This window comes from Eleginops maclovinus, chromosome 15, assembly GCF_036324505.1.
Source record: "Eleginops maclovinus isolate JMC-PN-2008 ecotype Puerto Natales chromosome 15, JC_Emac_rtc_rv5, whole genome shotgun sequence".
Classification (NCBI taxonomy): domain Eukaryota; kingdom Metazoa; phylum Chordata; class Actinopteri; order Perciformes; family Eleginopidae; genus Eleginops; species Eleginops maclovinus.
In genome coordinates, this window is record NC_086363.1 from 13382707 (window position 1) to 13406522 (window position 23816).

Genomic DNA, 23816 nt, shown 5'->3' on the forward strand with positions numbered 1-23816 from the left:
CATTTAAAATAAAACATTAAATGTAACTGTATGTTTGGGATTCAAGAACAGACTTGGTGTGTGTTTAGGGCCATCGTCATACTGGCACACCATGCTGCGTCTGAGGTTTCTTGTCTGCAGTGCACCAGATAAATTGTACAATCTCTTTGTGGTTGACTGACTTGGCTCAGTATCTCCCGTCTAACATGGTTGTAGTTATTAAAGCCAGATAGCTCACCACATGCCTCTCCAAAATGCATCAAAATGTCCTGCTGGTAAATGTTTCCTTTTTGTTGACTTTTGATTCCGCTGTAAAGAGTATTTTTTGGTTTTCAACACTTAAATTGACTCGATTGATAAATTCCTTCTCCTTCAGACACAAAGAGAGTGTTGGAATCAATGTTTATATTGTTCGTTGTTGAAGTCTAAAGGTCTTTCAACTGGTAGGAATACCCTCCGTTAAAATAAGATCTACATGTTCCAATACAAGTTCACAGCCAGAGGAATAACTGTTGATGTGGAAATATTAAAAGGTCAGTTCAGTTTTGGCAGAAAATACACAAATCTACAGAAGTCGTGTTCATCTTCTGCCTGTGTAGTCCTTTTTATATTATGTTGGCCTTCAACCATTCTTTCCTCAAACATTATTTTGATGTTTTTTGAGAATATTTCATAACATCCAGTTTCTTTAATACATAACAAAAGAATTGCACTGACATAATGATGATTTCATTTTATGGAATTAGGCAGATTGTTTTTTTCTATTCTAAAAATATAAGTGCAAAAAGTGGTTTGAATCCTAACCATCATTTTCCACATTGAGGATTGACCAAACATCAGTTTCATGTCTTACAGTTTGAAACTTCTTATAAAATCCTACTAAGTCAAGTATTGATCATTTTACAACATATTTTAGGGTTCTTTTTGTACATTTAAGATGCTTTATTTGTTAGGAATAGTGTTATTATCCTCTTTTTCTTTTACAGTGACATTTGACCAGATTAATAGTACTGCTTCTTGAGTTTACTGAGAACATTCAGACAACATTTTAGATTATATACGGAGGAGCATCATGTTTTGAATCTTGGAGAGAGGACGAGCCACATGTTTATTATTTGAGTTTCTCATTGCAGTAGCAAAACAAACATATAAATGCAAATACAGAAGTGATACATGTGTCCCTGGCTACAGCCTCTGTACACCACTGCTCTGATAAATATTTATTAAAGTTCCCTTATAAAAAGACCAAGACATTTTCATGGCACTTTCTCTACAGTATCTTACTTCTGGAGAAATGTTGGTATGGAAGTTTATTTATTTATGACCTTACCAAAAATGACTAAATCACTTTCTGATTATTTTCCATTTCATTTACAGATGTATCCGCTAGATCAGGGGTGCCCAAACTACGGCCCGGGGCCCGCAGGCTATTTTAAACTGGCCCTCAGCTAATTCAAAAGGATAATGTCATATGGCCCACAAATTAAATGTGTGCTTGTCTTATATTGTCCTTAAATATAAGACAAGCACAAGACAATATGTAAACACATATTACACTGTTTTCATGATTTAATGAGCCCACTTTTCAAATAAATTCAGGCAATTAAAGTTGAAAACAGTTTCTAACAAATCTAAGTTGATGAAAAAACTAAACAATAACTGATTTACATAACAAGCTTGAAATATACCCTTCATTTTCCCCTTATTATAAGCACTCTGAGCGAGCCCTACGGAGAGCTGTGGTGTAGGCTGTTTTTTTTCCTAAAGCATATTGAAGTATCAAGCATAACATACCTACATTTGATTGAATTGATTGGTTAATTGAACTTAAGAGGCAATATACTTCAACTCTAGTAAGGGGCCCAGACCTTTGTATATTTTTCTTTATTTGGCCCTCTGTGAAAAAAGTTAGGACACCCCTGCACCTAGATGGTGTCGGTGTAGAGTGGACAGTAGTAGGATGTAGATAACTCCAGTAGATGGCGGTAAGGCAACACAAGGATGCAAGCTAACGTCAAAGAAGAAGAAGAAGAGGAATAGGACTCTCACTTTTTTAGCCCACAAAACCCAGCTATAGCAAGGTAAACAAATGAGTTTCACGTTTATTAAAAAGTAATTACATTAAATACATGAACAATGTGTCGCCAGCGGCCTAGTGTCGACACAGGGAGGCTAGCATCTGTGAGCTAGACTCGGTAGCTAGTTTGGTAACTGCTAACCCTGCTAGCTAAGTTAACAAGGCAGTCTGTTTTATCAAACTATGTTTACACTGACGCGGTGCTTTTGAGCTTAAGGTACATTTTAGTTGCAGTATTTACACAGCCAGTGTTTTGCATATAAATGTGAACTAGTAGCGGCTTGCTGTAAGCTAGCCATGCTAAGACTATTACTTGCTCACTTGGCGTTTCGTCCTGTTGTTGTTTGCCGCAGTTGTTTGTGCGATGCTGTTGGCACAAAGATGACCTGCATGACCCTGTGCTGATGACCGACAGAGAACATCACATTCAGTTGGTCAAACGCGAGGTATGTATTATCTTTCTATAACAGCCAATCTTAGAACATATTGGTGAATGTGATGGATCTGTGTTGCCCTTATTATTCTACAGGTTCCACACAGGGAGACCCATGCTTTCTGATGAGCTTGACTCCAAACCAGAGGTAATCTAATCTGCTCCATTTTTTTTAAGGCAGTAGACTTTCTTGTGGAATTATGTATTCAATAAGATACTAGCTTTGTAATAATGCTGGGTCTCTCTTTCTCCCCTCAGCTGCTGGTGCAGTTTGTGCAGAACGCGTCCATCCCCTTGGTGCAGGGTCTGGAGGACTCCGAGTCCAAGCACTCCTGCCTGCCTCTGCTGGCTCCAGCTGTCAGCTCGCTGTGCAGCCCGCTGGAGCTCACAGGTCAGCTGCCCATCACTGCTCTTGTTAAACCCTTACAGGCAATTATACTATCAGGACTCCACAGAGTGTACTCATTTTTAGGGTTACTACATACCACCTAATACATAATACCTCTAGAAACATGGCTCCAAATTTAAGATATGTCAGCTAACAAGGTCAAAAATTATGTTTGTGTGCTTCCCTTGAGTGCTTCTAATGGCATCTGTGAGATTCCCCTCAAAGTTTTTTTTAGTGTAACTGTTTAGCTGTAGCAGGAAACGTTGTCGCGACAAAACCAAGCGACAGCCACCGCCCAGAGAAACTTTCAGATCTGACAACTAAACAGGTCCTTCAAATCAGTTCCCGAAAGCATTTGATTCTGGTAAAACGCAATGCAGCAACAGTTTCTTTAGATATATTTGAAACAGCGCTCGCCGTTTCACAGTTTGATTGGACAAGCAGTGACTGACACTGTGTTAGAGACTCCACAGTTCTGATTGTTTTTTATGCGGCATGGAGAATCATACCAATGCCATGAGGAGCACTAGGTGGAGGCAGAGGAACAGGAACATGATATCTTTATCTGGTTCATGAACTACTATCAGAGTATAGGGAGAGAAAAAGCAAAAATGTTAAAAGTTATTTGTAAAAAAATCACAAACTATAACTTTTAAAGTTAAATATTTCCCAAAATGTATTGTACATTTGAAAGATAGGGTTAAGATGAGTTCAAGATACATGAAAAAGTGTGAGAAAGCATCAATGCTGAACATTAAATCTATTTATTTAAATATTTTTCCTTGTAAACAAGTTTAAAAGGGTTTTTATTCTTACGTCACGTCTCAATGACCATTAGATGTGATATAGGGAATAGGATAATTTGCCTAAGATGTTTAGCATTAATATTTGATCAATCTGGATGGACAGATGCCCCTTACGATGCATCAGGGCTGTGATCTGTTTGTGTGTATAATACCTTGTGAACATACTTTGAAACAAGCCCAGCACAATAAATAGAGTTGGTCGGCTAATAATAGAGAGTGGATGTATTTATACATTTAAGGTGCCTTGCAGGGTTGTGTGTAAGCAAACAAAGCTGTGTTGATATTCAATGTTTTTTACATAGTTACAAAGGGAATGTTCTTTTTTCTTTTTTCCACTCCACTTTTGCTTTGCCGATAAGGTGCACTTTCTTTTCAGGAAGAAAATGACACACACTGGTTTTCTCCTCAGATGGAGGCCTGAGCCATGTGCCTGAGAGTTCTCCCTCCCTGTCAGAGTTCGGAGGTGTGTCTGAGCGAAGCCCATTAGTGGTCCAGACACACAATCACTCCCAGGCCTCCCCCAGCCCCCCGCCCATCCTCCATGACCTACAGCAGTCCGACAGCACTTCCTACGTCCTACTGAACCTGGCCAAAGGTAAAGGAACACTAACCATCAGCATGTTTAAGAGTCCAACAGGTATTCCTGTAGGATGAGTCACTTCCTGATGAATTTGAAACATCCTTTTAAAGGGCTTTTCATCAAAACTCTAAATCTGTTCTTGTGTCAGTACTTTTTGTCCTGCACAGCTCCCTCTTCTACACACTGCACTGAAAAAGAAATAGGGTGACACATTTTCATGAAGAACTGTGAATTATTTTGGCCGGAAGAAATGATCCTTGGCAGGCACATTCTCTTGGTTCATCAGACATTGGCAGCAGAGCTTCAAAATTAATTTTGGTCTCTTGACACACACCTATTGTGCAGTGCGCTGTGTTCTGCCTGTGACTCAGTGAATGATATAAAGGCTTTTCAGCAGACTCAAGCACTTTCTGGCTATTGTTGGATCAAATTAAATTCCGGAATTAGAGAGATTGCTTTTCTCAGTGTGTTTGTATGCTTGTTCAATGTGTGTTGGCCCGCATCCTCTTAGCCTTTCAGAATAAAGCTCTTAACATTAAACCCAACAAGGATGTGTGATGGAGCACAATCGTGACTTCACAGGCTAATTGTGGATCCTTTAATTAATTAATTAATTAATTAATTAATTAAATCTAACTTGCCTTAAGCTGTAGGATCCCTGATTCAGAGATGGACTCAGGTCAGTGATGAGTTCACACAGACTCTCTTCCTGCCTTCTCTCCTCTTCTAGGCATCACAGCCTCTTCAGAGTCCCTGATCTTCGCCGCAGACGGCGCCGGGGACGATGACGATGAAGTGGTCTCCTCGGGGGACTATGGGATCGACGGCAGTGCCCCCTGGTATCTGCGAGTGCAGGAGCTGGCACACGACAGCCTGATTGCCGCCACGCGGGCACAAATCGCAAGAGATGCCCGGGCCAGCCAGGACGCCAGAGCTGCCTGTGTCAGCAATGGTAATTACCATTTCCTTCATTATCGATTAATCAGCCTGTTCTTCATACAGCATTCGTTGGAAAATGTTGAAAAATGTGCAAGGTGACGTCTGTGTATGACACGTTTTTAAACTCCAAAGAAATGAGCTTTATTTTGATATCTAACAGAGAGAACCATGAAATCCCTTGATTTGAGAGGCTGGAAGAAGTCATTTTTTGCATGAGAATTTATCATAACGGTTAATCCTTTTAAAAAATGAGTTGTTGATTACATTTCTATCCATCAAGTAATCCATGCAGCTCTAAAATCAAACAGCAGAAAGTGAAAGCCCCTCTGTGATGTAGTGTCACGTCTGAGACCACAATGAAAATAAAGGAGAAATTAAGGATGCGCACAGGAAGCGGCACATTTTCCCGGTCTGCTTTCTGCTAGCATCAAAGACGGAAAGATGAGAAATGAGGTCAGTGATGAGATGAAAATGGAGTGTAATCAGCACCGACTGAAACTGTGTTCAACACTTGTCATCATGAGTCTCTAAATCAAAATTAATTTGTAACATTCACACGGATTTACAAGTCTGACTGCAAATATCTAGTGAAGGCCTAAATGGAACATTATCGTGAGACATTGATCAAGCCTCAGCACGGATTGTTGTGCTGTGTCTGTGATGATTTAATGTGCATTTAGTGGGATGGCTAATGCTTCAGAGAGGGAGAGAGAGGACGAGGCTGCAGCAGCAGCAGGAAGACAACAGGAAGGAGGCAGCAGAGACAGGAGACAGGAGAGAGGACACACAGGTGGTCAGAAACACATGTCTCACCAGTTCTGCAAATAGAATCTTAATGACAATATTTTTATTTAGAATTTGGGAGAAATGTTGTCATTGAATAAAACAAAAAGGTCAGTTTTTAACTGTAACGTTTAAAGGGGCCCTATTATGATATTATTTTGGCCCTTTCCTGCAGTGTGTCATATAGGTTTTTGTGCATGTAAATGGTCTCCAAAGGCCCAAAGGCCAAGAACACCTCCATTGTAGTTTTGTGTATTTTTGTTCCGTAACATAATGACATCACTATGTAACACCAGTGCTTCTATTGGCTAACGCTCCAACACATTGCCAGGCAGAGTCTCTAAAGCTCACCAATGAACTTGTGTTGGAGCTACATGCTGCTTTAAATGATTTAATAGTTTAACATTGATTTTCTTGTTGCTCTTATGTCTAGTAAATGTTTTATTATTTGGAGATGTTGTTTAAGTTGGTTAAGGAAGTGTTATGCTTTTATTTTGAAGGCATCTTTGGGCTCTTGGTTAATGGAGCAGCTGGTGTAATTGTAGATATTGGAGACAGGTGACAGGTTTTCTACCAGGGTGATACAAGCAGGATTAAACCAGGAAAGGCTTCAGCATAGGAATAGGAAACCTGTTCACTGTGCTTTTGTTTGGTGGATGTTTAACTTGGAAATAAATGGATCAAAACGACCCTTGCCTGGACTTGGATCATTTTCCCCTGCATAAGATTTGCTACCTGGTGCCTCAGCGGCAGATTACTTTTAAGTTCATTTTCTGTTGTACTTGTATTTTGGCCGCAACAACTAGTTTTATCATATTTGTTTTATTCCATAGAAAGACATTCAACTCCGTGCTCTAACAGGGATATCGTTTTTTGGCAGGGACTTCCTTGAATCCTTACTGGTTGCTTGGTAACTGTCAAGAAAAAAGTGGGATGGATTTGAACCAAAAGTGTGACCCCATATTGAAAAAGGCAAATCTATTCGGAAAGTTAGAAAGATCAAGTATGATAAGAATGTGTTTAAATGTAGAGTTGTTTACTTCGTCTCTTGCCTCCATGATGTCTTAACCTGTTGCTCACCCTAATCTCTCTCACTCCTTTGACTGTGAAGCGGTACACTTTGATGTAAAACAAACATCCACTTCCTGCGGCACATAGCGCCCCAAAAAAAGCTGTTGAACCTCACCAGGAGTCAGGACTTCATCACAGTCCTCCGCAGGCTGCTGCTAGATAAAGAATTTGTCCATGACATCCAGGCTCCATGACTCCCGGCTACATCTTTGAACTGCTTCTGAGCCAAATTGCAGCCAGAGGTCCTTGTTAGGGAAGGGAAGTTTATTCTCTACCTGCTCCTCGTTTATGTCTGCGCACTCAAACTCAGATTAGTTATCCAGGGTTTAAGATCTTATGCTCACATGCTATATCATTGTGCATGTTTTCAAATGATCATGTCGCTTATATTAAGTTCAGATATTTGTTTTAGTGGGATAAGCAATCGGATCTTTCTCGCCAAAAATACTTTTACATTTTTGCATTTAATTAGCATAGAAAATCACTGGAAGTCACAGGGTCTTATGCAAGCATTACTAATCTTGCAGTTGTTCATAGTGGGCCTAATTTACTCATTTTATTAACTGCAAAATAGCTAGATCAGAATCTGCAATAAGAAATGAGTAGGTAATGTTGCCAAATAAATACAGTGGTGGTAAAGTATAATATTGGCTTTCAAAACTAGTGGAGAAACTGAACTAAAAAGTATAATACGGAGAAAAAGGCTAGTGAAGTAGAAGAATGCAGTAGTAAGTAAGGTACAAGTACCTCAAAATTGTGTCTAAGTACAGTACTTGCACTTCTGTACAGGTGTTCTTACCTCTTTATCATTTCATCACATTTACCCTTGAACTAATTGTATTTCCATGAGAGGTTTATTAATAACAGTTAGCTGATGAGAGACTACGTCGGTGTTTGACGGAATAAAGGTGACAGAATGAAGTGTTATTCAAACAGAGACGCATTGAACAAGAACAATGCATAGGGCAACAGTTAAAAAAAGGTGTGAGATGCTTTGTCCCAGGTTGGATGAGGTGTGTGCAGCAGCCTGTAAGTGGCTTCTGTGAGGGGACTAAAACCCAGCTCTCTGACCCGCTGACGCCTGCCCTCCCATTAACTCGTTGCAGATGAGACAAGTTGCCCAGCAGCGGGGTGTCAGTTACAGGTGCATTACTGCCCGCACGCAGTAAGCAAAATTGGACCCGTTAAAGGCTCTGAAGGCGGGGAGTCAGCGCAGGTGAAAGGGAGTGATTGCATTCAGCGTGGGGGGTGGAGGGGGGTCTCTCTGCTGCCGCCGTTCTGCAGGTCAGCTCTCACTCAGTACCCAGTGATTAGCTTTCATACGGCCCGGCTCCAGAGGCACTCCTATATTGTTTTTCTGCACAAACCTGCTCATTTTTCCTCTCCTGGTTGCCTAGGCGACCACACGCACGGTTCGCTGACAGACGGGGACAAGCGGGAGCTGCCGCCTCGGACCAGCCGCCCCCTCTCCAAGCAGATCCTCCGCTGCTCGTTCGAGGGCTGCTGCAGGACGTTCACTTGGCCAGCTCACCTCAAATACCACCTGAAAACACACAGGTAACACACACGCAGGGAACACACACACACACACACACACACACACACACACACACACACACACACACACACACACACACACACACACACACACACACACACACAGGGAACACACGCAGCGATGGTAGGGTAGTGGACTCGGAAAGATAATAAGATGTACTTTATTGATCCCAAATTGGGAAATGTTTTCGTCGCAGCAGCATAAAAAATAAGGCATTGCACTTAATTACAAATTAAAAGAGCAGAAAATTCTGAAGTATAAACATCTCCAAATAGAAATAAAGCGGCATTAGGGAGTAGAAAATATGGAGAAGATAAAAAGATCTGAGTTATCTGACAAATGAAACACTATTAAAGGGCCAATTTTCAGCTAACACAATATGAAGCAGGATATTACTTACATTAAGTGTGTAAGGGATGAATTATTAAATGAAATATAAATGTACAGTGTGAAGTTATAAGTGCAGTGAGCTGCCGCAGCAGGCTGCCACCTCACAACACGAATGAGAGCAGTCCAAACAAGACGCCACATCCATCATTCAACCTCTGAAAACCCTGCCTGATGTGGATACATTATCTTCATTGAACAATTGAAAAATAAACCTGACAAACATGCAGCTTATAAAGCTCACAACGTTTTGTTTAAGATATTAAGTAAATCTCCTTTGTTTTGTATTGAACATTTATTACACTTTTAAATTGTATGCCATTTCTTTGATAGAAAGCCATTATTGCTTTTAAATCCAAAATGCATATATTTATAAAAAATGCTTCTGATCCCAATGCCTGAAACTGTGCACGCATGATCTCCAAACAACAAACTCTATGGCCTTACAACACACCAACAATCCCTGTAAACCAGACAGTCCTGTCTATACATTACCAAGAATTATATATATAAAAATAAAGAAAACCACTAAAAAATAAAAGCAATGACGAAAACCTCAATTGTATAATGCTGGAGAAATGTGGTTAAATACTAAATTAAATTGTTCATCTTGCCTTCTTTTGCTATGAGAACTATGTCAGTTCTTTGAAGGTGGACAATCTGTGTTAGGTGTACCATCCATTAATGGTAGATGTGTTAGAGGCGGGTCGGAGGACATCACACACACTGTTCCTCAGGTTGTTTACCGAGGAGGCAGCCCAACAGGGGGAACGCAGCTGAGGCAGTGTTTGTGCTGCAGGGGCTCTCCTCACATCGATGTAGGAAATCTATGAGGCGCGCTGTTGCAAATAGAACATCTGCGCGGGAATCACCAAGACATGTTTGTTTTTTTGGGCTCCCAAGGAACGACCGGATGTTCAGGTGCAGCGCGGAGGGCTGCGGGAAGAGCTTCTACGTGCTGCAGAGGCTGCAGGTTCACATGAGGACTCACAACGGCGAGAAGCCCTTCACCTGCAAGGAGAAGAACTGTGGCAAGAAATTCACCACGGCCGGAAACCTGAAGAACCACCGGCGTATACACACAGGTGACTTCAAGAAAAAATTACCCAAACACGCTGGAAGCAATAACCGACTCAGGCCCGCTTCCTCTGTGCAGTCATGGCTGGAGATTTTGAAGAGTCAGCAGCACTGGCGCCTCCATTGCACTGGCGCGATGTGGAACAGTGCTCTGTCATATTTTATTTAGGGTGACATTAAGCTCTTTGATGGCCTGTTCCAGAGTCTGCTCTAATGTATAAGGATGCGTTAGCAGAGCGCTGTACAGTGTTTATAGTTCGCCTGTAACAACAGCTTTCCACTTAGTCCGACAACATCAAATTACAATCTTTATGTCTTCGTGCGTCTGAGCAGCTCCATAAGATACCTTCATATTTACAGGTCTCTCCAGAGTCCTGACCAAAACAAGAAGAGGAGAACACATCATCCCAGTTCTTAGAGCGCTGTAGCTTACAGAATCCCTTTTAGAATTGTATTTCTAACTGATAAAGCATTAAATGGTTTGGGATCCCAATATATGTGGGGGGGATTTGAATTGCCTCTGTGTACTGTGTATAAATAAACTTACCTTACCTTAAGTGTTAGTATTGTGGAATTTAACAATGTGTGTGTGTTTCTAGGGGAGAAGCCTTTCCTGTGTGAAGCAGATGGCTGTGGGCGATCCTTTGCCGAGTACTCCAGTCTACGGAAACACATGCTCGTGCATTCTGGTGAGTGGGACACGGCTAACGGCTGTAAGGATGAGAACGTTTACACCATATATCCTACGAGAGGCATCCCATATCAATTAAGATGGGATCACAGGACGTGTGTGTGTGTTTTCCAGGTGAGAAGCCTCATCACTGCGGAATCTGCGGGAAGACTTTCTCCCAGTCGGGCAGTAGGAACGTCCACATGAGGAAGAGGCACGGAGAGGAGGGGCTCAGCAGTGAGAGCAGAGAAACAGGTCTTTCTCTTTTTCTTCCAGACTTCATCTTTGTTCTCACACAGTTGCAGTAGGTAGTTATGCTAATCCTTGGAATATGTAGCTTCAAGCAGCCCATACATTTTCAAAATGTGCATAGAGATACTGTGTGTTTAAGTTACTTTTCGGAATATTTTTTGAATAATTCATGATTTTAAGCACTTAAAAATTCATCACTGAAATGCTTTTCGTCAGGCCCTTTAGTGTAATTGTTTCAGATTGCGCACATTTCTGGGAAAAGAGGAGACGGCACAGCTCTACTGCAGAAATGGGACTGTTAGGCGCCTTGTGATGGGTCAGAATTGTCAGAAAAGTATGTAATCACCAAGCTAAAACGGCAGAGTAAGCTCGCTTTAAAGTCTTTTTGCTGTCACCATGACTCGCATAAATGACTGGATACTGTAGTAAATCTTCCTCTGCAGCGGAGGGATCACTGCTGCCTTTATTCTCAGTATCACTTTCAGTACATCTTCGGAGTGAAAGCGCCTCTCAATGAGCTCTTTACATTCCAACATATGGTCTAATTGTACCAAATCCTCTTAACATTAGTTTCCTCGGCGTGAAACAATAAAGCCGACACGTTTGTGTAGCAGTGGGGGAGCACGGCAGCTGAATCACCACAGAGGAAACGCTGCCAAAGCCTCTAATTATAAACTGCAGATTTATCCGGGTCAGCTTCCCCAAAGAGGCTGGTCTTTTGTAAAAAAAAGCAGAGAAAAAGAAGATGCAGCTTCACAACAGAGGGGTACTTTCTGAGTCACTCCATGAATAATTAAATCGACTGTGTTTGAAAAACAACAGGCCTAAAACAACACAAAAAAAGAAGTTCTTACACAAGCCTCTAACATTAATTAAATTGAGTAACAACGAGACGACTTCAGTTCTGAATATTGACGTTTATCCATTCCAGGACACAGGTTGAGCGCAGTGTGAGTCGCTGTCATGCTGTCTCGTCTTCAGTGTTAAAAAGCTAAAGAGCGTTGTTTGTCTGCCCCTGACAGGAGAGGCTCTGACACATAGCAGCCTGCTGGAGGCCGACGGCGAAAATGGAGACACTATGGTCACCATGACAACGGCTGTGGAACCCATGAATCTTCACCACGCCATGCTGAGATCACCAGGTAAGAGTTTGTACTCGAGCGGCGGGGAAAACCCGACACACGCAGCGGTCAGCTCACTGCAAAAATAAGGTGGTGACGAGCTCGATGTGCTGTCGATGTAAGAGGTGCTGAGTCAGCGTGTGGTGATGCTAATGTCGGGTTAAGTGTTTTTTAATCATTCCTCGGGACAGACGCCATAACCCTCTCAGCTGGTTAGTCTGCTTACCTTGCTCCATGTTAGAATGCTGATAGTAGAAGTAAAGACAGATTCTTAAAAACCTCTCAGTCCTTCTGTGGTGGTCTGGGTTTTAGTCTCTAAAATGTTATTCTGAAAGTTTGCTCCAACCCAACTAGGATTTATTCATGTAACCCTTTGACCATTACTTACTTAACTTTTTAAACTGGAGCTCACGAAAGCCAAGTGACAGGCTGTTGATTCTACTCGCTCATTGTCAAATGTACAGGAGCCACAGCGTGATGTTTGTTGAGTTTAGATGTAACACTGATAACATGTTAGGTTGTTATATTTATCTACCTGTAGTGCTTAAGGTGTACCTTTCTGGGCTGTATTTTCTTTATACATTGGGTATTTAAAGAGGTTTTTACTATTGGTATTATTAGTAGAAGTGTGTCTTGTTTTCTTCATTTGTTATGTTCTTTGTCTGACTGGTTTTTTTTGTAATCGTAACGTAAGAATGTAGACAAAACATGTTGACTGGTAAAGGAGGATGGGGATCACAAGTAGACAGTAGAACATCACACTGAAATGACCTTAATACATATTTCACAAAACAGCTCAGACAGTCTTACCCAACAGCAAACACAGGCCCTTACTTCGTCAGTATTTACGCCTCTGTGTCATTCTGTCCACTCCCTGTGCTAGAGCCTTCAACTTAATGAGTCACTGTTCAACTATCAGGACCAGCTCCTGAAAAGCACTAAAATTGTTGATGTTTTCAGAGTTTAAAAGGGGGGAAATTACGCCTAAAATAATAAGAAAAATAGTTTTGCTCTTAGCTTTAAGGATCGATCTAGATTCTTGTGGCGTGAGCTGCCGAGTGTTGGAGATATTGGCCGTTGAGATTGATAAATACCCATATAGGTGAGGGAAAATATGTATGGGTTAACGCTCTATATGTAATGCCTGTTAGAGTTTCAGTCCCTTCAGACTGAATACTTTAACTCCCAATAACTTTATATCTCAGTATTGAAACAGCATCTTTAAATCTCCTTCAGTTTTTCCTAACTTGGCCTATCAGCAATGAAACCAAAAGGCAGAACCAGGTGAAAGCTTGCAGAAACTCAAGGACACGTTTTTAGTATAGTTCTGCCCCTGAAGGCGTTCCATCCCATAATAACGTGTGTTATTGACAGGTGTCTCACCATGTGAAAGCGTGCATTTTATCTATTTGAACATTTCTTTTCCCTCCCCCTCTAGGCTCTGCAGACTCGGTGGTTGTCCTCTCTCAGCCCCATGAATTGGTGACCATGACGACCGAAGGGCACGCATACGGTGAAGACGTGGTGGTGCTGTTGTCGTGAGAAAAGCTCAACGCTGCCAGACCGACTGAACGTGTCTGTAAATAGATGAAGCGCTGAAGTCGCTCAGCACGTGTAGATATCTGTAATTATCCACGATGATGGCTTTTATTTTGAAATGGCAAAGTTTGTACAACCTTTTTCCTCACGTTTGTTTTTAACAAATACTCCCAAAGAAATACTGAGACGGGTTTAAAAGTTTATGAAAAATATAATGACCATGCATTGTACAACATGTAAACAGTCTGCAGTGCAGCGATGATGGAAAATGAGTCCCATGGCTGTAAATGTTCCACACGCAATACCCACGATCACTACAGAACACAAATCTACTAAAGCACAGTATGTCGTGTTGCTGCATGTAAACATTGCTCTTGCAAACCCTTACAAGACAGATCCCCCCTCCCCCCTGTTTATCAGCCCGAGAAAAACATCCATCTCAAGCAAATTGTGTTTCCGGTAATGCCCAAAGCTGCATTAACGGTTATTGGCAACATCTCTCACTCAAGCGTCGACCTCCACTTGTTCTCCGAGACAACACATTGCTCATTTACAATATATTAACACTTGAGTGCTTTTTTTTTTTTACAAATAAATAAAGAATTACTCATGAGTTAGCTCTGCCGTTTGTTAAACAGACTGCAGACGTCTGATTAGGTGGTGTTTGTTACCGAGCAACACCACCTACAGATCAGCCGTCTCCTGCCTTCTCCTCAGAGGATCTTCAGGTTGTGGAGGTGATCCAACGTGGCGCCTAAAGCCCAGCTGGCCTCCACGTTGTTTACTTTCTTGGTCAACTAGGAGAGGGGAAAGAAAAAAAACCCACCAAATCACTCAAATGCCTTTTGTATTTATTTAAATAAAAAAAGTAACAGAATCTTTGTGTTTTTTCTTGGTTCACTTATTAGCAGGAATTGTGCTCTTTAGTCAGGTCTCAGCATCACTTGGTCGGAAAGTGTGCATTTAAAATGGTGACAAAGGGTCACACACACACATTCTGGTAGCTACATTACCATTGAGTCACGGTGTTCTTAATAGCCTTAAAAGGGTGCGATCAGTTGTTAAAATAAGGCAATTATAACCGTTACCGTGTTTCTCTCATGTGAGTCACTAGTTGATGATGAATACGAATCCATCTAAGCTACACAGCTTCCAACGAGAAATTGATTTTATAGTTCGTAGCAACCTTTTGAAAAATGTTCCTTCCTGTCTATTTGGAGGCCGGTGATTGTGTGCTGCCTCACCTGCAGCACGGTGCTCTCCTTGAAGCCGAATCCATCCTTGAGCAGACAAGTGATGTAGGTCATGTCCATGCACAGGAAAGAACTGATGGGAGGGTGCTTGGTCATCTTATTGCAAACTGAGCGGGGAGAAATGGAAATGGATGAGGGGCAGGATCCCAAACAGCCGTGGGGACACAAGTCCAGACTATTTAGATGCAAACTGCTCTACAGTACAGGGGGATTCAGATCTGTCATAGTAAGGACGCACTGCTTGGCTCATCTCACCCTCTTTAGCCCTCTTCCTGAAGTCTCTGACCTCCAGCGTCCCTCCATGGACCCCATCTGCAACAGAAAGCGATAGGGTAATCTTCTACACATTTCATATGTGATACCATTCATTAGGAGAGCATATCTACATGCACATTTCCATAATACTAATGATACAGCTGGCTCCCTTAAGCTTGGAATGGCAGTATAGCATTTCTCTAACAGCTACACACCTATAGCTCATCAAATCTGCTGAGACAGGTGCAGATGACTCACACTTCTCTGCCTCTGTCTTGCACTGGAATGGGTAATCGCATCCTGCTGGCCTGTATAATTATATAAGGTGTGTTCAGAGGGTGTATCTGTGTGTGTGTGTGTGTGTGTGTGTGTGTGTGTGTGTGTGTGTGTGTGTGTGTGTGTGTGTGTGTGTGTGTGTGTGTGTGTGTGTGTGTGTGTGTGTGTGTGTGCTTACCGATAAGGCCTGCATCCACCGCTCGGTCAAAGTAATAGGAGAATGCATAGAATACATTGCTGTCTTGGAGCTCATACGGCTGGTGAATAATCCCCTTCACTACCTTAAGTACTTCCTGATAACAAAGCTTGTATCCTGCAGGACCTGGAGAAGAAACAGACAGCAGGGTATAATACGCATGCTATGCTGGAACAGAGGGGATGGAGTTCTATACTTTGTGAGGTTGCATTTATTAGTCCTTTTCTCTGATCATTTCAACATACTAAACTGTGTGGCTTTTTTGTGATATTTACAACAAACTATACGATCTCCATCTCAACATCAGCAAAACAAAGAGCTGTTTGTCGACTACAGGAAGCAGGAGAGAGAGGGGCAATCCCCCCCATCAACCACAGAGTCAGCAGCTTCGGGGATCACTGAGGACCTGACATGGACTCATCACACCTTAAAACACATATATACACGTATTTATATATATATATACTATATACTGTATATGTATACATATATTTTCCTTGCCAAATCCATCCTGTGGTTATTGTGCATATTACAATAAAGCCTTTTAATCTTAAATCTTGGTAAAGATTTTGCTTAAGACATATTTTTCAATATACTTTTATTTATTTTGTTTTATTTGGCACATTAAGTATATTTAGTTTCTTTCTACCATTCTGAACATACCATACGATGACATTTCTTTTAGAAATACAAAATGATGACCTTGTTATATAATTGACATACTGTACTGAAAGAATAATATTTATAAAAAATGATAATGTATATAGCATAGTGGAGTACTTAATCAAATGTGCAATTTGTGCACATAATGAACAGTAATGCGCTATATCTGTTATGCTGGTGTTGGGTTTCTATCATTTTACGCTAACCAAATGAAAAGTGTTTCCAGGATGCATGAGCTTTGGCTGCACTCAGCGACTGTGTACTCAGTAAACAGGATCTTACCATCTGGGTCCCCGCTCACTCGATATGTCAGCCCTCCAAAGCTCCATTCGTCCCTGAACTTCTTTGGCAGGCAGGAACTTTTAAAAACCCGCCACTCCGGCCCTGTAAGAACAGAGACGTGACTTTTTAATTTTCAAACTCGCTCAGCGGCTTTACACCGGGTCACCATGGTCTGGGGCTGACAAACACACTTTTCTCTGAAGCCCTTCGGTGATCCATCTCAGGGTTTTCGAGAGAGAAAAGGTTGAATGTACGTGCCAGAAAAAATCTCTCTCTCTCTTGTTACCTCCTTTAATCAGCATTGGGAAAAAAAAGGCGGGAAGGAAACAACACCCGAGAGAGCACTTGGAGAGCTGACTCGCTATCCTTGAGACACACTCACAATGAACAACACCGACCCACACAGCTAATGGCAACAGAGCAACCTCTCTCCTCATGTCCAGCATACCTCCTGCCCCCAAAGCCCCCAGCGTGGCCAGTCTCGCTGCCATCAGTCCATTTCCAAGGTAACTAGAGGAAGTTAGAGGATTGGTATGAAGTTACAAAAGCACCCAGGAACAGAGTGTGCATGTAACACGAGAGTCATTCTGAAAATAGGCCAGACAAATGGTGTCTGCCTATTATTCGCATCCTAATGACTAAACAGATAATAGAAGTTGTCCCTAATTAAGAACACATCAGAGGGAAGTTATGAAGATAAAATAGGATAGTAAGTGGCATTTCTAACATCATTAGTCAATACTTGAAGCCAAAGATATTGCAATTACCTCGAGTAGAGATTTAATCAGGTATTAAATGATGCAATCATGAGGTTTAAATGTAGGATCACTGTGATTTATAAACAGAATATTTTACCTGTAAGTGTACAATTCAAATGTGGAGTTGGAGATGTCATATTTGGCAACGTAATCAGCGACAGGAACACTTTCAATGGTTTTCTAGCGTGGAAAATGAAGAACACGGTGGGTTATTAATCAGAAAGTAGTTTTAAAGTACAGAGACCTTGAAGAATGCAGAACAAACAGCTGACCCTCAGCTTTGGCAGGAAAGTGATCTGCGTAGATCCTCCGCCCAGATCCAAGATTCCCACTGTCTTCTCGCTTTGTGCATTCAGGTGACCTGAAAAACATTTTCCCTCCTTTAGCTTTAATCTTGCAGCCACAACAGAGAGGAGCTAATCAGTTCTACCTTAGATGCTATCTTCAAAAGGCCTATCTGACACAGAACCCAGAAGTATAAAATCCCGACGCTGAGCCTTTTACAGATCTGAGCTATCCGCTGGAGGCCACGGAAACACAGCTGTGTGCATTCAGTATTTTTGAAGCAGGGTCTATAATAAGACGGAGAGTTAAATTGGGATGCGAGTTTACAGTTCTCACCTGTCAGATAGTTCACAGATATCCAAGCCAGGATTCCTACATTAAACAGATCGGCATATAGATGTTAGAAAAGCTGATGACAAATTTTCACAGGGATTACAACGGTTACAGCATGCACCAACACGTGAGTGAGAGGTATAATTCTGATGGTTGAAACGCTGACTGATCATCCACGCTGCACAACAGACAATAACAACGTCTCAATATGTAATTACTGACTTAAGGTCAAAACAACTCTGTGGTGCCGAGCATTTTCCTCAGTATCATCATAAAAGATTGGCAATAATCTGCTGCAAATTGAGTCAAACGTCTGCAGTAAACAAAGACGGGTTAGAGGAAACGCACAACTCACATTAAGAGTGGCAGAAGGATCAATGATGCCACCTACCAACGTGCTGCAGCGAGATGTGATGACTGACTAATGTGTGTCGGCGCGGAGCCTTGGCAGACGTTACCTTCATTTGTGCCGTTCATTATGCTGACGCTGTCGTCTGGGACCAAAAACGGAGATTCATCAAACACATGTTGAACCTGTGGAGAAAGGTGAGAGTGAGGGGAGTGAGACAGAGAGAGAGAGAAAAGAGGGGGAGATGGAGAATGAGGGGGGCCAAGGAAAGCAGCAGAGGAATGGCCTCAGTGTTATCTACTGTAATGATAGCTCATCCAGAGGTGCCCTCCGCTTGTGGGGATTAATTAATTCCCTCAGGGGGATTAATAACGTATCATTCATCTTCCAAGGTGCCCCGGGGCCCTCCATTACTATCTCATCCCTTCCTCAGGAGCCTTCCACACTAAGCTCCCTCCACTGTGATAACAATACTCTCCCTCTCTGAGCGTGTTCTCTCCCCTCCTGCCTGCTCCCTCCCTGGATAAGAGGTTCCTGAGAAAGTGTCAGACAATGAAGCGCCTTACGACTCCCTCATGATAAAGAACTGCTCTCCACTCTACAGAGGGCTCAACAGCCTGTCACGTCTCGGCCCTGCTGCACTATGTCACCTGCTCCAAAAGCAGCCGGGCTTTCTCTGAGGACAGCAGCCGCAGTCCAGCCGTGGCTCTGAGAAACAGCGGGGTTCTCTTCCACTCCAGGCGAGGCACGGTCTTCTTAGCCACCTTCAGCAACATCCTCACGGTGTGGCCGGCCTTTAAAACACACACAATGCTCAGGTCTTTTACTTAAGACAGACAGATTTATTTATCCAAGATGTGGAAATGATTTAGTTCCAGCAGCCGTGTCAAGCATTACACGAGTTACACATGTTTAAAATATACAGATACAAATATAATAGCATTAGTAGCAAGTTTATGTAGTAAGAATACAAATTAGAATGAAGAAATAAAATTGACACTAGCAGCAAGTACATACAAATTCACAATAAAAAGTACACATATCCCTGGAGTATCTAAATAATACACAATATAACAAAATATTGAATAATTGAGTACTAAATTATAAACAATACACAGTCTCACTATGTTACAGGAATATATAAACATGTACTTCAGACATATAATGGCAGTGGATTGAATATACATCATAGCTGTGTGGAAATGGTTGTGGGTTATGGAAGAGGAGACACTTTACAAGCTAAGAAAAGTTTCACAAAACTTGAAATACTAATGTTATAAGCAAATGTCCTGCATAAAAATTCTACTTAAGTACAAAAGTATACGCATCAAAATATACTTAAAGTGCCAAAAGATAAAGTATGTGTGATGCAAAGTGGCTCACCATATATTACATATGACTGTATTATGATGTTTCAAGCAGTCATCTGTTCCTCACAGCTGGTGGAGGAGATCCTCTTGATTACTTTATAAACGTACTCTGGATATCTTAACCTATAGTTATTTATTCAAAAATAATTACTGTTTTGTATTAGTTTTTCAAATCTAATAATCTGTATAGTAAGTAGTAACTAAAGCCGTCGGATAAATGCAGGTCTTTACACTGTCTGTCAAAGAAATGATTTCAAAGTTCTGCTGCTGCTTTATAAAGCATTGATTGGTTGAGGCCCAACATATTTCAGATCTCCTGCTAAATTATGAACCATCCAGAGCTCTCAGGTCCTCTGGGACGGGTCAGCTTGCTGTCCCCAGAGTCAGAACTACACATGGAGAAGCGGCGTTCAGTTATTATGCTCCAAATATCTGGAAAAAACTCCCAGAGCCCTGCAGGTCCGCTGCTACTCTTCAATCCAGGCAGAAAACATTTCTTTTTGCCGCTGCTTTTAATTGAGCTATTATTATCTAACAGTGTACTGTAACTTTTATTCATGTTTTAAGTTTGTTTTGTTTTCTTTGCTTTTTTTTAACACATTTTTGGAGCAACCTGTGCCTTTAATAGAGTCACATTAAGAAATAGGGAGACAGAGGAGACTGACGCGCGGCAAAGGGTCTCAGGTCGGATTCGAACATGGGTCCACTGCATGGGGATCAAACCCCAGTATATGGCTGCCAGCTCTACCCACTGAGTTATACGACGGCCATTATCTTTGCTTTTAATGATTGTTTTTAAAAGCCATTTTATAATATGTTTCCGCTGAACTATTTCTTAAGGCTCCTAATGTCTTTCATTTGTGTAACGCACTTTGAATTGCCTTGGGTTGAAAGCTGTTGTATAAATAAACTTGCCTTGCCTCGTACAGGTCCAATATTGGCTTCTAAAATGTAGGGAAGTAAAAGTAACTTCAAATGAAAATATTCTAGGGAAAGTACAAGTACCTCACAATTGTATTTAAGTAGAGTACTTGAGTAATTGTTACTACATTCCCCACTGATGCTCACTACAGCTCAGGACGCGTAGGACAACAGCCTGTCTGGTAAGAGTTGAGGAAACACTTGAAGTGTTACTTATCAGGCTGAATATTCACTCGTTTGTCATTTTTTGCTTTCTCTCACTTCCTACTTGCTTTCTTTAGCAATGTGCCTCCCCGCAGTGAGAGGCTATTGGCAGTGTGTCTGAATACAATGCAGACACGACAGACCTTTTCCTTCAGCTCGATACAATTGATTGGATTTGACAAAGAACTCACCATCTCTGGGGAGCCAGCATACGCGGACAAACCAGGCTTTATGGAATGGAACATCTCATTGTCCAGAACAGGCAGCTCCTCTAAAAAGATACAAGATCCACCCACATCAAATATGCAGCCACTATTAAAAGCCTTAAGAGGCCCAAATCTGCTTAGCATACATATGAAGAATATATCCCCTCATTCAAAATGAGGCTTGTTGACTTGAATCTGGCAAAATAGGATTATTTCTTTAAAATTAAATGAAATCAAGCATAGTCTCTGTCCCCCGAGGTGCAGGTTTACTGAACTGAGAGGCAGTGAGGATAGAGGGAGAGATGAGGGGAAGAAAAAGAAGCAGCATATTGGCTTGTTACTCTGCTGTTTGCCTTGTAAATCAATTGATCACTGGCCATGTAAACACATTACACCCTGGCTGCAGTAAATACGATGAATTAACCTGCCTCTCACCCGGGATGCTGACAGGATAGCATGAGTACAACAGCAGAGTAATCAGAGATAAATGGGAGTAATCTGTGTGTTATTACCTGACCCGCTATGGATGAAGGTGTAGACATGGATGCGTGTCCCTGTGCTCCCCGCATCAAACATCACTGCGTAGAAGATGTGGCTGTGGTTGGCAGGTCGGCTGAGGCTGGGCAGGATGCTCCCGATGCTGTTGGTCAGATCCAGGAGAGAGGTCTTGACCCTGGCCCGGGTCAGCTGAACAACAGCGAGCAAGTGCAGGAGCAGCAGAAGTGGCCCGGCGGGCTTCATCTTAACTCTGGAGGATCAACCTAAGAACAATATATTTCCCCGTCTTAGAGCACTGTAAACCAGTTTCTAATACATGCTTTTCAACCGTTTAGCTCTAACTGCCGCTGACCAGTATTGGTAGGAAAATTACAGCATAACAAGCAGGAGTATAATTCATGCTAAACCACACCCCACCAGAACACTAGGCAACCACAGAGACATAGCCAAACATCAACCTCTCTACCTGCTGAGTCGACTACTGTAGAGACCTTAGAAAACATCACAACACTATGTTGGACTTAACGTGGTGGAATGTAATCCTTTCATCTTCGATCAATACACGGCAACTCGAGCAATGTGAGGAATTATGATTTCTTAAAAGCCTCAGCCAGGCACAGCACTGCGGGAGATGCCTGCTTAGACACGGTCACTCTTACATGGAGACTTAACAGACATTTTTATACAAGAAATTTCACTGCCTGTCAGTTCTAGTTAAATTCAGGATTTTCAAGCATTTATTTTGTGCGCTATTGTTGACAAAAAATAATGAAAAGCTACACTAACAATTTATTAGCAGTTAAAGGACTGTCTAACAACTGAGCCTCAGCCTCTGTCCCTTAATTATTCATTAATCACTGAAATGTTTTAGAAGCTAAGTGGAACCAATGAAGAAGAGTCATTTTCCTTATATACGTTCCTCATTGTTTTATTTTATGCCTAATATGGCAAATGTTGCATGCCCCTTTGTGAGAAAATATGAGGTCACCTGGATATCTGATTATTTAAATCCAGACTGCACCGGCTCGCCTTTTACATTTTATTAAAATAGTTATGTCTTTAAGAACTGAACGTGAACTTGTCCTCCATCTCATCATACAACGTGTCACATGCCTTACATCTTAACATGTGAGAGCATGAATTAAAATCTTCACAGGTCTGGCAGGGTGAACTTAGAGGAGAATGTTTTCACTCAGCTCCACAGTGGCTTGTATTAATGTTAATATGTGGCTCCAGAGTGGGCAGTATCCTCGGAGGCAGGGCAAAGGAAGGAAACTGTGTCAGCCTTGGAGAAGAAAACCTTGCATCTAGTTCAGTTTTTGCAGCAACTTGCAAACGAAACTGTGAGCTCAAAGTACAGAAATGCCTCACTGCGGCATGGTCACAAGTTAGTTTCAAGATTAGTAAGTACTCAGATCTTGTACTTAGTAAACGTAGAAGTACCATAGTGTAGGAATCCTTTCTTACAGGTAAAAGTCCTGCAATCAAAATATAACTCAAGTAAAAGTACCAAAAATATAACTAATCATTATGCAGAATGGCCTATTTCAGAAAAATATGAATTATATGTTTTGATTATAATTATTGATGCATAAAGTGTTTGTCAAAGCTAGTAAAGGTGCAGCTATGACTTTGTATACTGCAGGGTATACTACTCCATTTAAATAAATGGAGTGGAGTAAAAGTACACGATATACCTCTGAATTGTAGTGGGGTAGAAGTACAAAGTGAAAACAAATATAAACAATCAAGTAAAGTACAAGCCCATTAAAACTGTACACCACTGATTAGTTTACCAATGACTTGAGACACTTTTATTCAAAATACCAAAGACACCTACTTTTAGAGTAAATAAAGTGCAATTGAATTCTGAACAGCTAGTTTAGCTCCTCATTACAGTTAGTTGAAATAGTGGACTTTACGATAGCATGAGCTAGCGTGAATGCTAGGTTAGTGGAAGCTAGCCGGTGAAGTTGATAGGCTAGTTAGCTAATAGACTTGCGATACAGGGTGTTATTCGAAAAGCCCATAGCTTAAACTCGGAGAAAGCAGAGAAAACGATTAAAACACAGTGAAAAGGAAGTGTGTATGTTAGGTATTGCAGTATTTTCTGAACTTTAAACACAGTCCGACCTCACCATGATACCCGACTACTGCACTCGCCTCGCAGCTGACATGACATGACGTCACCAGTGTTGTTACGAAGTAGTCTCGTGCAGGGCTCACCAATGGATGTCAGACCTGCTGTTGAAAGGAAAACACACAGGATGTTGTGTACACGGTTATGCCAGGAGCATCATTTCCAGT

At 41.6% G+C, this 23816-nt stretch overlaps 2 protein-coding genes across 4 annotated transcripts; one reads left to right on the top strand and one right to left on the bottom strand.

The window, feature by feature from the left end:
• Window positions 1–1969: 1969 nt before the first annotated feature.
• znf410 (zinc finger protein 410) lies at window positions 1970–14537 on the top strand. The gene is made up of 12 exons (XM_063902348.1): window positions 1970–2060; window positions 2410–2502; window positions 2586–2637; window positions 2748–2880; window positions 4093–4278; window positions 4994–5215; window positions 8454–8613; window positions 9905–10086; window positions 10678–10767; window positions 10884–11003; window positions 12023–12142; window positions 13560–14537. The coding sequence occupies exons 3-12, from the start codon at window positions 2605–2607 to the stop codon at window positions 13661–13663; spliced, it is 1350 nt and encodes a 449-aa protein (XP_063758418.1). The 5' UTR covers window positions 1970–2060; window positions 2410–2502; window positions 2586–2604; the 3' UTR covers window positions 13664–14537.
• On the bottom strand, window positions 13848–23715 carry LOC134877012 (ectonucleoside triphosphate diphosphohydrolase 5-like). Of its 3 annotated transcripts, none has more exons than XM_063902345.1 (14): window positions 23648–23715; window positions 21524–21772; window positions 20997–21076; window positions 18961–19104; window positions 18420–18495; window positions 17965–18000; window positions 17616–17704; window positions 17441–17523; window positions 17034–17095; window positions 16586–16687; window positions 15623–15766; window positions 15169–15225; window positions 14905–15020; window positions 13848–14457 (listed from the first exon to the last, which is right to left on the bottom strand). In XM_063902345.1, exons 2-14 carry the CDS (start codon window positions 21750–21752, stop codon window positions 14374–14376), a joined length of 1302 nt encoding a protein of 433 aa, XP_063758415.1. In that variant the 5' UTR covers window positions 21753–21772; window positions 23648–23715; the 3' UTR covers window positions 13848–14373. The 3 variants fall into 3 exon arrangements, with proteins under 3 accessions (XP_063758415.1, XP_063758414.1, XP_063758416.1); XM_063902344.1 differs by having other exon boundaries at window positions 16968–17095; XM_063902346.1 differs by lacking the exons at window positions 17034–17095; window positions 17441–17523 and having other exon boundaries at window positions 17588–17704.
• Window positions 23716–23816: the final 101 nt, after the last annotated feature.

Bases quoted from the DNA above. Each gene is read 5' to 3' on its own strand.
- LOC134877012 (XM_063902344.1), bottom strand. From the start codon at position 21,752: ATGAAGCCCGCCGGGCCACTTCTGCTGCTCCTGCACTTGCTCGCTGTT. The intron at 18,001-18,419 runs GTAACGTCTGCC...TGTTTAATGTAG, and splicing joins AATGAACGGCACAAATGAAG to GAATCCTGGCTTGGATATCT. The intron at 17,524-17,615 runs GTCAGCTGTTTG...TTTCCACGCTAG, and splicing joins CTTTCCTGCCAAAGCTGAGG to AAAACCATTGAAAGTGTTCC.
- znf410 (XM_063902348.1), top strand. From the start codon at position 2,605: ATGCTTTCTGATGAGCTTGACTCCAAACCAGAG. The intron at 2,638-2,747 runs GTAATCTAATCT...TTCTCCCCTCAG, and splicing joins AGCTTGACTCCAAACCAGAG to CTGCTGGTGCAGTTTGTGCA. The intron at 12,143-13,559 runs GTAAGAGTTTGT...CTCCCCCTCTAG, and splicing joins CGCCATGCTGAGATCACCAG to GCTCTGCAGACTCGGTGGTT.